Raw genomic sequence first — 13263 nt, 5'->3', positions numbered from 1 at the left:
CTCGCCCTCTGGTACGGCAATGCTTTTTCCCCCACGATGCTAATGTGAAACAACCTCTCATCTGTCATTGTAGTAAAGTAGAACAAAATTACTAACCCCATCGTAACCAAAGGCGCGCACAAATCGTTCCTGGATCCTCGTTCCCGACGAAGGGCGTGGGCAAACAGCGGGAACAGCGGAGCAGAGCCTGATTTAAGCTTCTAATGGTGGACTGACTGCGAATCGTGACAGCAAGGCTGTGACGAGTAACACTGATATCAGAAGAATTTGCATTTACCTACTCTAGAAAGGAACCTGAGGTCGATGTGTTCTAACAATGATCTCACAGATAAATCATAATTTCTTTGAATTCAATAGCAATATTATCCATTAAGAAATCCTCAAAAATCAGGTTCTGGAGAGAAAATGTAAAAGGCTTCCATCACCAAGGAAGGCAGGGCAATCAGCCGACTCCAAAATCATGGGTCTGTCTGGGACTGAGTTGACGGCTACCTACATATTACCAAAAATGACAGGGAAAATGCAAAAGAAGACAGACACAAGAAAGTATTAATTTACATGATTTTTGTCTCGCGTGCTAAGAGGATCTTGATGAGCAGGGATGACAACTGCATGGGAGTGGGGCGGTGGCTGACACTTAAATTTCTTTGCAGCAGTTTAATCTCATTCACAGGTCTTGCTGATGGGGGCCAATTCGGACCAGTGCTTGGCTGCATAAAACCAGAAAAGGCGGCAGTCCGTGAACGCAAGCCACTATGGTCTTGTTCTAACATCCCGGATAGCCAGTTCAGAGAGGCGGAGACCTGCTGGGTCTTTCCTTCCTCACCCCTCTGGTCCAGCCCTCTCTCCCAACATGGAGCCTAGCGATTGACGGGTCACAGACAGGGCGAAAGTTTCAAAGATCGAATTCAAGAAAAGTGACCCAGTGCCTCTTTCCTTACACAGCCATGGCCACATCAGGGACAAGTGACAGGGAGATAACGCCCAGCTGTGAAATTCCTCCCCCTGGGGACCAAGGCATCCAAGTCAGGACATTCCAGAATTAGTTGGGGTTTGAAAGATTTATTGACTGAGGAAGGCTGATATAAGGAGAACTCATTTGTTTAGATAACAGGTCGTGGGCAGGTCTTGGCTTGCTAGATAGCTGATGCCAAGGGAAATTTGGGCTTCAGAGAATCTGTAAGAAAGAACTGTGCCTGCCCTCATCCTCCCGGGTCAACTCTTCCACGGCGCTTGGTAGTGTTCAGATGACAAACCCATGCTTGTCTTTTGTCTTCCTCTGTGTTTTGGTACCCTGTTCCGCCGAACACAGAAGCCCACTGTGGAAAGGGCAGCGTCTTGCATGACAAGGAGACGCACGGTCGGTTGGGACAGGCTAAAAAACCAGCAGGGAGCCCATTTGGGAAGATAAAGTTTACGTATTATTACAAATTGCCATCGCTAACACCAGCATGATCCGCGAGATACCAGGGGTGATGGCAATGCAGCGTGCCTCAGGATTGTGGCAAAGGCGATCCGGTAACTTCTGAAATGTTTCTTTCCGAATAAGCCTCGAAGGGGCCCCTGTGAAAAGCTGGGGGGGAATTTCGGCATCAGAGAGTTTTTGGAACAGAGGGGATGTTTGGATTTTTAAGAAGCCTTTCACGTCACAGGTGCGGGCGCCTGTGGAGGGGTGCTGGGACTTACCCAAAGTCACCCAGCTCGGAGTATGGGACAGAATCAGTGTGGGAACACAGAGTTTTCGTTTCCAAAGTCCTGCGCCTTTCCAGGCAGCCTCCGCTGCCCCCCAGGAGAGACGGCAAGGGGGACAATGGGAAGACGGCGGCAGGAGGGACCCAGGAGGCATCAACAACTTGGAAAACGGAGGTGAACCTCAAAGACTCCGAAGGAAGAACAAAGCTGCACTGGATTGATCCAGAATCTAGGATGAAACAATACGTAGACTGACATGCCGTCTACTCACAAGCTTTGAGAGAAAACGAGGATCACGCGAGCGAGGAGTTAGGGAAAGCAGGGGAATGGTCCCACTTGGGTCGTTCAGGAGCAGGAGGGCGAAAGAAAGGGTTGGGGTGCACAAGGGGGAGGCTCAGCTTTGAAGGTTTCCAAGATCTCAGGGAAGAGCATCTGGTGGTGGAAAGTGGACCCCGAAGGATTAACGGAGGCACCAAGCCGAGGGAAATCGAGTCTGTAAATCCACACGCTCACACGCTCTGCCCCCTCATAACCAGACTTTCTACCTTCCTTTCCCACGTGACTTCCTTCAGCTCTTCCCCAGGACGCCCGTGCCCGCGTCTCGTCTCCTGAATTCGCTTCTCCCGGGGCTGAGCAGGTGTTTGGACCACGTGCTGTAGACCGCACCTCGAAATTCCAGATCTGAACTCACCGCTTGTCTACGGCCTGCTTCTTCCCTGCGTTCCCCGACCACCCAGTCAGCTCAGTCGGGGGCCCTTTCTCCCCGTCCCCTTGCATTCAGTCACCAAACTGTTTCATTTCCTAATGGTGAGTCAGCCCCCTTCCCTGTACGTTCTGTGCCCAGCCTTGGTTCAGGCCTTCGTTTCTTTCTTTTCCTTTTTTTTTTTTTTTTAAATTACGTATTTAAATATTTATTTTTGAAAGAGAAAGAGGGGAAGAGCATGAGTGGGGGAGGGACAGAGAGGGAGATACAGAACCCGAAGCAGGCTTAAGGCCCTGAGTGGTCAGCACAGAGCCTGACGCGGGGCTCGAACTCACACACTGCGAGATCGTGACCTGAGCCGAAGTCGGACGCTTACCCGACGGAGCCCCCAGGCGCACCCCCCCCAGCCCCCCACCCCGCCTTCATTTCTTAACTAGATCGACTGCCTCCTACCTACCTTCTCCGTCATCCTCACATTGTCACCAGCTTGATCACACTGCTTCCCTGTTAAACTCCTTTCCAAGAGCCCTGTCTACCCACCCCCCCTCCACGTCACAAGCCTGACCCGAGTGGAGCTGCCATTTCCCCGGGTCTCCTCTTCCCCCCGCCCCACGGGCTATACGTTCTTTCCAAAAGCTGCCACGCTTGGTCCTGAATGCACGCTTTCTCTGGCCTAGAACGCTGCAGCTCTTTTTGCTAGCTTTCATTCATAATCTTCAAGATGAAGCTTAAGAGTGCCCCCCCCCCCCCAAGCTGTCCCCAGTCCCCAGTCCCCAAGCTGATGGGGATGGTCCTCTTCTGTATTCTCACAGGGCGGCTGACACTCCACCTTCGCGCTCAACACCTTTACAGCGACCCCTTCTCTGTCTCCCTTCGGGGACCCTGAGCTCCTTGCGAGGGGCGAACGTGCCTTTCCGCTCTGCACCCTCCGGGCGTGCAACACTGGTGCCCGGCCCATGCTGCGTTCCCTCCGAATGCACGGTGCCCAGCGAACAAACGAATGCCGGGCAATCGTGGCAACATCGACTTGGCTCAGTCGGGTAAGCGTCCGTCTTTGGCTCAGGTCACGATCTCGCAGTTCGTGGGCTTGAGCCCCATGCCAAGGCTCTGCGCTGACAGGGCAGAGATCAAGAGTCGGATGCTTGACCCCCTGAACCAAGAAGGTGCCCCTAGGACTTCGAATTTTAAGATTCGGTCATCCTATTTCTTGATTCACGTGGGAGTTGTCTGATGCTTTTGGACACTTAGCCGTTTTGCTCTCCCAGATTGGAATGCTCTTGTAATCAGGATTTCTTTTGTTACTCTGACTCTAACCCAGTTTCAAAACATCATCTGCGAGTAAAGAACTTTTCTTCCAGTCTCTTGGGGTGGCCTTTCCTTGCCTTTACTAGAATTTGTTTCTTTCTTCTTTCCTTTCCCAGAGGTGGAAACAGAATCAAGTCTTCCAGCTAACTGATGCTTGCCTTCTATTTATTAAGTACTTAAAAAGTAACTGTTTTTTCAGACAAACTACAAGTTTTTTTTTCCATTTTTGCTTTTTATACACCACTTTTCATTAAAATTTTCATAAAATTTTATATACCACTTTTCATTTTCCCAGGGACGGGGAAAAAAAAAATCTTAACCTATAGAAGACTTAAATTCTTAAAATACGTTTAAACAGAACAAAACCTAGTTTTTAGCCAGAGACTAGAAGTGGTATTTCCTTTACATTAACAATTCTCACAGTATATATATATATGTGTGTGTGTGTGTGTGTGTGTGTGTGTATTTTATATATATACATATACATATGTGTATATATATATATATATATATATATATATATATATATATATTTATTTTTCGAAGTGGGGAGGTCTTACTTTACGAACTGCAGATTTACCACTGTGGGATGAATCGAGGTCTGAGAAGTCTGTTTGGAAGTGTGTGTGTGTAGTGATGGATGGCAGGGTACTAACTGAGGTGCTGGGGTGAGCTGAAGTATGGGGATGGTACCCCAATCATCTCATCTTCTTCGCACACTGCCTTCCCCTACCCGGGAGAGAGTTCCCCACATTAGTTCTGCACTCCAGCCTCAAGACATTCCAAAAACATTCCAGAACCCTGGAATACAGGCAAGGGGCTTTCTCTGGGAGGCTGGGGCACGAGGGTAGCGAAGAGTGAGGGCTGCTAAAGCTGATTTAATTTTGATACCATGGACAAGCCAGAGATACAGGATAGTCTCTGGAAAATACCCAACCGGGGATCTTCAGTTTCTGTGCTTGTTAAAAAACACAAAGTTCCCTGTCACTGGTTGTCGGTGTGCAATCGCTTGTCCTGTTATCAAATGAGCCTTTAAAAGTGGTTGGCGGCTGTAACTCAGTCTTAGAGTAAATCATTGGATAATCACTGTGTACGAGGAGTTGTGGATGTGTGCAGATATGAAGCTATCAGATTTAGACAGTCACATAATTAGTTTAAGGAGGGAACTCAACACTTTTGAAAGCTACATTTACTCACTGTTGAACCATTATGGAGCCATTCAGCACATCTAGAACATTAATTTGCTAAATGGAACCCACTGAGGGGGTTAATGTAGCCTCACAACTATTGATACAATGTAAATTATACTGAGAAAAATCTGAGGAATTTTACATTTTATAAAATTTTACATTTTATACCGAGATATAATGAGAAAACCTGTTTTTATTTTTTCTGGATTTTTTTTCAAGCGATATGAATCACATACAATTTCCCCATTTCCCTTTCCCCTTTCAAATCTAGACAGGACTAACTATATCTTAAAACTAGACTGTGGAAGAAAATTGGATTAAAGCAAGTAGGAATCAAAGTAGAATCTTAGTAGAATCTGTCAGGTTAATGTCTGAAATATACAAGGGCCACTTGATTCAACCGTCCACACCCTTTGGTTTTCTTTTGTTTTCACTAATGTCTCTGGGAATACGCATTCTGCTTAAAAATCTAATAATTATCACACTGTGTGTGAACCAGCTGGAGTTAAGAGAAAAACTAAAAAAAAAAAAAGTAAGTTTCTAACGCCATTTTTGGCAGACAAAAAACAGAGCAACAAAACATGGCTTCGGTGTTTGAGTTTTCGGGCTCGGATGTCAGCTGCCTATCAGAACAAGGCCTATTTCTCCTTTTAGTTTTGTCCTGCGGAAGATGCCTGCACCGTTTTCCTGACATCACAGGCGGCTGTAGTAAAACACACATAAGGAGGACACAACATGGCACCCAGATGTCAGGCTATTGAGACGATTCCGTGTCACCGGGAACGGACACGTCGTTTCTCATTTGGAGTCACCGTCACTGGGTTTCCCAAATTACCTGCCCTTTCTGTGCACTGGTTTGGGTCTTAGCACAGACCCTCTTTACACTGCCTGTCGTTCCTCCTCTGAGACCCTCTCTTTGATACTGTCCCCGAGTATCAGAACTGATGTCAGTGGGAGTCATGGGTTTGCCACGGGCACAGAGTTAAGTTCATTATAAAGAAATGGTTCAGAAGCTCATTCTGAAATTGCTAAGCTTGAATGAGGGACAATAAAACACCCAAATGAGAAGCTAGAGACCCATAGATACCTACATAAATGTGGAAAAGCTGAAACCCGTTTATTTACTCTGTAAATCTGAATATAGCTCACAAAAGATCGTAGAGTCAGCTCCACAAATATAAAGCTCTAAATACCCAGAGTCCCAAGATAGAAAAACTGCCACCAGCCTGGTGGTGTGTCTGTTCATATCAGTTAGAACTCATAGCATTTTTTTTTTTTTCTAGAAAACCTCTTCTTTAGCCAGACAGAAGAGCTTCAGAAAGATGTGGTCAAACAGTTTGTATTTTATGGGGGTAAGCAAGCAGAGAACTGTAAAATGCCATCAAGTATCAAATAATTTATTCTATCGCCCCATTCAATATACTGGATTTGCTTTTGTGTGCATTCGCCTGTAAGAACTGTAGTTTCACTTTGGGTCTGAACTAGCCGGTGAGATCTTTTTTGGCCACCCTGAAATTATTCTAGCTAAGGACTCCTAACATGTGATAATTGTTTTCAAATGGTACAAAGACCAGCATGAAACGGTCCCTAATACTAAGCGAAGGGAGTAACGAGTCTGATCACACTGTCCTCACACAAGGGACCCCATTAGCTAGTCGGATATCCTTTGTACTGCCTGCCAAGTCAATGTGAGAGGAGGTCTTGGACGAGATGGCTTATTCAATCGGTAATAGGTAGTTACTCAGTTCACGAAGCATATTAGTCTAACTCAAAGATTTCAAAGCTGAGTTACAAACCCTGTGCCACCCGCTGTAGACTTCCTATCATTCCGTCCAGGACCATGTCTAAGAAGCCTGGCCACACCTCTAACAAACCCCAAGAGGGACACAATCCTTGCAAGCAACACAGACAGCACCGGCTGCTACGGAGAAAATGCTATCTCTAGGTTTTGAAATGAAGGCTCTTGTACTTTGGAAACCATCTGTGTACCCTAAAACATCAGCCTCTTCTACTGGCGACTGATAGGAATCTCAATTTCTTTTCCTACAGTCATCCTTCCTGATTCCAGGTATAACAATACACTTCAGCGGCACTTGCGTGGGACATGATTTCTGTCTTGACTCTCAGCTAACTCCTTAACAGCAACATTTCAGAAGAAAGTGCTATCAATATGAAGTCATTTTTTTTTTGTTGTTAATTATTTTACTCATAGCACCAACTGAGGAAATCCTCATTTTGTAAAGCAAAAAGAAACTGGGTAAGCATGTACTATTGGGTAACTATATTTAAAAATATAAGCACCGAAGAATGAGATGAGTTAATATTTTCAGCATCAGTTATCGGTACAGTGAGTGCTAAACACTTCAGAAAGCAAGACAGCAGAATTTATATGGTACTCTTTCAATGGAGCCTGGACAAGAGCCAGGTATGGGTTCTATGAGGCTCTTCTCCAGAAATAATATTAACTTGCTTACATCTTTGGTTTATCTCTCTATTCCTTCCACCAACAAGTATTTACTGGAAGAATTCTGTATGCGTTCCAGGAGTCACGGGAGCCACAATTAGTGTGCCTCTTATCCTTTCACATTTTATTCTGTATTCCTAGAAACTGTGGCACATTAATGGCAAACTAAAGTTGGTACTAAGAGACGAGTAATACAATTAAAACATATAAGGTAAGTAATTGAGCTAACTGTCTTCTAAAATTTCTTTGGTAGAAACTATAGTGACTGTATTTTTATCACGAGGCAAATTTATTGATTCTGGGTCTCTGCCATCTGTTTCTATCCTCTAAAGCTTTTAATCTCAAGGCTTTTAAGGCACTAGGCTAGATAGAAAGCTGGACATGTACGACTGGGAATCTGGGCTAAAAAGTTTAATTTCTCTTTGTGCGATATTTGTGCAGAAAGATGTCTATAAAGTCTGTATCAACTCTAGGCACTGGTGTCATGAACGTCATAGTAAACAGGTGTCCCTCAACTGGGAATGGTGATTCCTCCCCTCCCCCTGCCCATTCTCCTTGTGGTTTTCATAGAACCCAGACTGACCGTTGTCAAACCTCCCACATCCCCTCTTTATGAAATTACCAAACATTCTCATAAGTCTAAATTAGACACAGAGTATTGCGAAAATCTGAAGGGGAATATTACAGATATTCCTGGTATGGTGGGGGTTTGTCAGCTCTCCAATAACAGCAACCACAAAGGAAGTCGGGGCGGGGGATTCAGAGTCCCCCGCTGTCCCCAGCACCTCCACCCAGGCACATGTCCAAATCAGAGCGTAATAAGCAGAACCTCTTGTCAAGGCTCTGATGAGCAGGGATCAGGGCTAAGTTTACCTGTCAGGAGCTACACACTTTCGCAGACAGGATGTGCTTGTCAGAACAGAGATCACTATGGGAGGGACTGCTTGGTAAGGACCCTCCCGTCCCTTCTTTCATGCACTTACTTTTGAATGTGTTTTAAAGTTTCTGAAGCTGAGGAGAGATGGGCCCTTGCTCTTTCACAGCCAAAGTATAAAAATGTACAGAAAGAAAAAAATAAATGATCGCTTGTTATTCTGACATGATGATTCCCAGTTACGTAGGTTAAGTGCCCTATGTTTCTTAGACAGTTGTTAGTTACCCCTTGGCTGCAGACATCTAGAGAAAAAGTAATAAAAACGTGGCTTTTAGAAAGTAGTATTTCTGTTACTTTTATTAGAAAAAAAATTTTTGAAGCATGGGTTTATTAAACTACTGTATTTTTAAATTATACAAAACATACGTGTGTGTATATTTATGTACCTATAGATACATGATTATGAGGTTTATATTTGGTAAAATATTTTAATAATGCTTTTCGTATTAGTTGCCCTAGCTTATTTAGATAAGATTTAATAGTTCTACTTTAAATATGATATGTGATGAATTTGTATTAGGGAAGGAATGATTGTGAGGTATTTATGTTACTTACAAACTTTTATTCTTTATTTTTTTTGCTTTTATGTTTTTAAAAATGTTTTGTTATTTTTGAGAGGGGGGAGGGGCATAGAGAGGGGGGGGACAGAAGATCCCAAGTCGGTTCTCTGCTGACAGCAGCGAGCCCGACGTGGGGCTCGAACCCACAAACCGTGAGATCATGACCTGAGCTGAAGTCAGACGCTTAACGGACTAAGCCACCCAGGTATTCCAAACGTCTGTTCTTTAAAACCATGCTTGCCCCTTATACTCACGAGACTGGCTTGCCAACTCAACCTCTACTTTAGCTGCTGTGCTGATTCTTAACTAAGTTTGAGGTTCGAAGTTTGCATATCCGTTATTAGAGAAATGTGCCCTCTTTGCGCACCATCCTTTCTTTTTAAAAAAAAAGGTGAAAAAATCCCAAATTTGTTTTTACTAATCCAGATCAACTCCGCCAATGGAGCGTATCCCTTTGTCTAATTTTCCAAAGTTGATTAAAATCCATTTGCGGGTGCTAAGTAAACCACACTATCTGTTGTAGGAAGTTCATGTGTCAGCAGTAACCCACACGATGAACTTCTATGCAATGTCAGTTCCCGGGAACAAATAAGGACACACTCAAAAGCGGCCCGCAGAGCAGAGCCTGAGTCCCAGACTGGACTGAAAACTTAATTCTCTATTTTTTTTTCTCCCCGGCTTTTAACTAAACTGAAACCCTCCCAATGCCACCATCATTTCCTGAAGGTCTTATAATCAGAGCAGCTCTCCTGCCCAGTCTCATCCGATGGTAGCACTTTTCCTGGACTCTTTTTTGCCTCTTTGGCAATACAGCCCGCTATCGCTTTGAAAACGGTGCAAAGGAAGCGCTTTCCGTTAAGTTCCAATTTATTCCTTTCCTATTGCGATCCTAAAATGAGCAACAGGAATGCTAAGAACAGAATTTTAATGTAATTCAATTGAAAAGGTTTGTTCCTCTGACAAAATCATGCTGCTGGGTAACATTCATTTTATTAAAAGGGAATCTGTCAAAAAAGAAAAGCAATTCAAGCTACAGGAGAACTCAGCTTTATGGACAAGATCCATTCCAGAAAAGTTGTACGGAAAATATTTGTATATTGGATCGTTTTCTTTTTCTACTGACTTGTATTATAATTGTAGAGGTGTGCTCCTACAGAAAATACTTTTGCCTTCTCATCTCATTGCAAAAATCACACTAAGGAGCTCAATATTCATCTCAAGGACTATTCTGCATTTGTCAACATGCCATCTAATTTCCCCTTACGGTTTGTGCGATGTTAGTGAAAGTGAACAGTAATCGAAAATGATTTTACATCTGCGTTCGCTGCAAAGTACATATCCCATAAAATATACAATGGCTGATTCTCATTTCATTCTGATTGACCTCACAAAATGGAACCGTTCACACAGCACATTGCCTGGACCACTACTCCACATAGTAGAATATGCTGGCAGCCTGAACCTCATACTTTTTCATCTGCTTCCGCAGTGACGGCACTTGCTGATTTGCATTTCGTGGGAAGGTCCTTTTAAGTGCAGTTTAAATTTCCAATAACTGCTTACAAAAAGCGGAGGCTTTCTATTTGATAAGAATGACATTTGTAGCACTGACATAAACAGCCAGCTTCACTGTAAATGTTTACAAAAATTTTCTTTAATGCTTATTTATTTTTGAGAGAGAGAGAGAGAGAGAGAGAGAGAGAGACAGAGCACGAGCAGGGGAGGGGCAGAGAGAGAGAGGGAGGCACAGAATCCCAAGCAGGTTCCAGGCTGGCAGCACAGAGCCTGACGCGGGGCTTGAACCCACGAGTCGTAAGATCACGACCCAGGCCGCCGAAGTCAGACGCTTAACCGACCGAGCCACCCAGGCGTCCCCGTCATTGTAAATGTTTTTGAAGTTCATCGGTGACGGCTCCCAACATAATCAGCTTTATCACCTGGGCAAATGTAGACCCGCAGGGTTTATGCGTAAAACCAAAACTGTAGTATATTTCTCCAAATGTCTGCTGCTAATATACTAGGTGCGTATGAAGCAAAATGTTAACCCTTAAGCAGAGGCATCGACCACGATGCCAATGACATGTAAGCCTCAGAACTTCTCATTGTGTGGGTCCCTCCCAAGGCCCTGAGTCTAATTTTATATTTTTCAGAGGGGGGGGGGATCCAAAAATTACAGAAGCTCCAGGGCCCCCAAAACTTGGATCCCACCTGCCCTTAAGAACGTAAATTTTTTAGAGTCTATTCACCGTATCACAGCACTTCATAATCAGAGCAGAACGTGGATATACTTACTCAAAAAACGTTGTCCATCCAGTTTCATCACTTTTTGTGGCTAACAGGCCACTGTTGCCATGGTACGTAAACAAAACTAATTCTAGTCCTTGGGCAGTCATGCTTTTCAGACATCCGTTGGTTCCTATCGTCAACCATATCACTTGGTTATCTGGAGACACCACCCGAACGGGCATCCGATTCGGGTCCCGTCTAATCCTGAGGGTGTTGCCATTGCTGTCTGTCACAGCGGTAATATCGTTATCGTTGCTGTAGCTAAAATTGTACAGGTAATCACCAGTGACCAAACTTACAGTATACTGGTGGGTGCCATTGATGTCAAAGATATAGAGTTCCTGGTCAGTTGGGGAGGCAACTTCATAAAAGTTCATGGAGTTCAGGAAAGGCTTGTTCTTGGACACGGCCCGGATCCGGATATTCCCCAGGTCCGCGATATACAGGGTGCCATCCGGGGAAGCGGCCAGGGAGGACGGCGCGCTGAGCTTGGCGTCTTTGGCGTAGCCATCTCCACTCTGGTAACAGTCACAGTTGGCGTCGTTTTTGCAGTCACACTCTGAAGGTATTCCCGCCACCAGGGAGATCTCCCCGTCTGTGGTGACCTGCCGGATTCGGTTAATCTTCTTCTCATCGGTTTCAGTAATGTACAGGACCCCACTGTACGACACCGCGATGGCGGTCGCTGATTCCAGCGTTGTCTGAACCGCGTGCTTCCCCACGGAATATTCCACGCCTGGAACTTGGCAGTGCATGGGCCGTCCCGCAGCAATGCGCACTTGGCGATTCTCAGTGATCTGCAGAACTACGTTATTATCCAGGACGTAAATGGAGTTATCCATGGGGTTAATGGCGAGGTCAGTGGGCCATTCCAGACGTACCTTAATGAAAACGAAAAGGTCTGGTGAGTCAGTGACTGCGCGGCAGTTAATTTGCCAGAAGGGTAAATTAGACCATTCAAGGAAATTACCCTTAATTTGATCAACTGTTTCAAAATTGTTTTTTGAAGAGCTACTGTAAAATAAACTTAAAAATCTGGAGTGGAGACAAATGCGGGAAATAGCACGTTAGTGAAAAACGCCGCTTGCTGAAAGATTTGCAAGTCATAGCCAAAGAGCAAATGAACCTCTAGGCAGTGAGTTAACAGGCATCAATGATATATGAACACATATGCTCCTTTAGCAGTAATACCCACCACACGTCGAGGCTTTCTAGGTTATGAATATGTTAGTGTTTTATTGTGTTTTCAATCAGGCCAACAGTTAAGTTCCTAACGCTAAATAGAAGTCCCTTGGGACTAATCATAGTGGGTTCTCTCTACTACTTAAAGAGCTCATGCAATCAGAAGATTAGAGATTTAAGCTGCTTTGTTCTTTTTGGGATATCTGCCTGCTGCTACTCTACTGGTATTTTATTACAAATGCTTTAGCATTTCTTGGTGCTAATTGTTTGTAATCTCACTGAATTCATCAAATGCAGAACTACGGAAGAAAATAACCTTTTTTTTTTTTTAAGTTTATTTATTTATTTTTGAGAGAGAGAGAGAGACAGTGTGAGCAGAGAAGGGGCAGAGAGGGAGAGAGAGAATCCCAAGCAGGCTCCACGCTATCAGCACGGAGCCTGAGGTGGGGCTCGAACTCACGAAACTGTGAGATCATGACCTGAGCAGAAACCAAGAGTTGGATGCTTAACTGACTGAGCCACCCAGGCGCCCCCAAAATAACTTTTTATTAGCTCCTGAGATACACTTCAATGGAACAGCTTTGTTACAACTAACACCACACCTGATATATCCAGTTTAATATGGGGCCGTCACAGTCTACTGACCTAGGAAATCAAGACACTTAGAAGAAAAACACACAATGCAGCTTGAGATTTTAACTACCTGGCTGATGTGCATGCTGGTGTCACAAGTTAAGGGTCTGGCTGAAGTCAGATCGTTAGAGCCCAGGAGAGTTGATATGATCCCGTTTTGATCAACTTTTCTGATCATGGTTCCATCAACAAAGTAGATTAATCCGTTCTTATCAATTGCCATTCCTTTTCCAAGAGAAGTGAGTGTTACCAATTTTTCAAACGTGATTTATTTTTAGGCCCATCATTAAATTCAACGTTCAACCCCAGGGATA

General features: G+C 44.4%; 1 protein-coding gene across 24 annotated transcripts in view; it reads right to left on the bottom strand.

Annotated features, from left to right (window-relative positions):
* The window catches only part of TENM3 (teneurin transmembrane protein 3), a 1282904-nt gene that overhangs the window by 28468 nt on the left and 1241173 nt on the right, over positions 1-13263 (bottom strand). For all 24 annotated transcript variants that reach the window (XM_045452383.1, XM_045452387.1, XM_045452410.1 and 21 more), the window contains 2 exons: positions 13020-13174; positions 11141-12015 (listed from right to left, as the gene is read on the bottom strand). In XM_045452383.1, coding sequence (XP_045308339.1) covers positions 11141-12015; positions 13020-13174 — 1030 coding nt within the window. The remainder of the gene's footprint in view (positions 1-11140; positions 12016-13019; positions 13175-13263) is intronic.

This window comes from Leopardus geoffroyi, chromosome B1 (assembly GCF_018350155.1).
Source record: "Leopardus geoffroyi isolate Oge1 chromosome B1, O.geoffroyi_Oge1_pat1.0, whole genome shotgun sequence".
NCBI classification, from domain to species: Eukaryota; Metazoa; Chordata; class Mammalia; order Carnivora; family Felidae; genus Leopardus; species Leopardus geoffroyi.
This window is presented reverse-complemented; position numbering and strand designations above follow the sequence as displayed.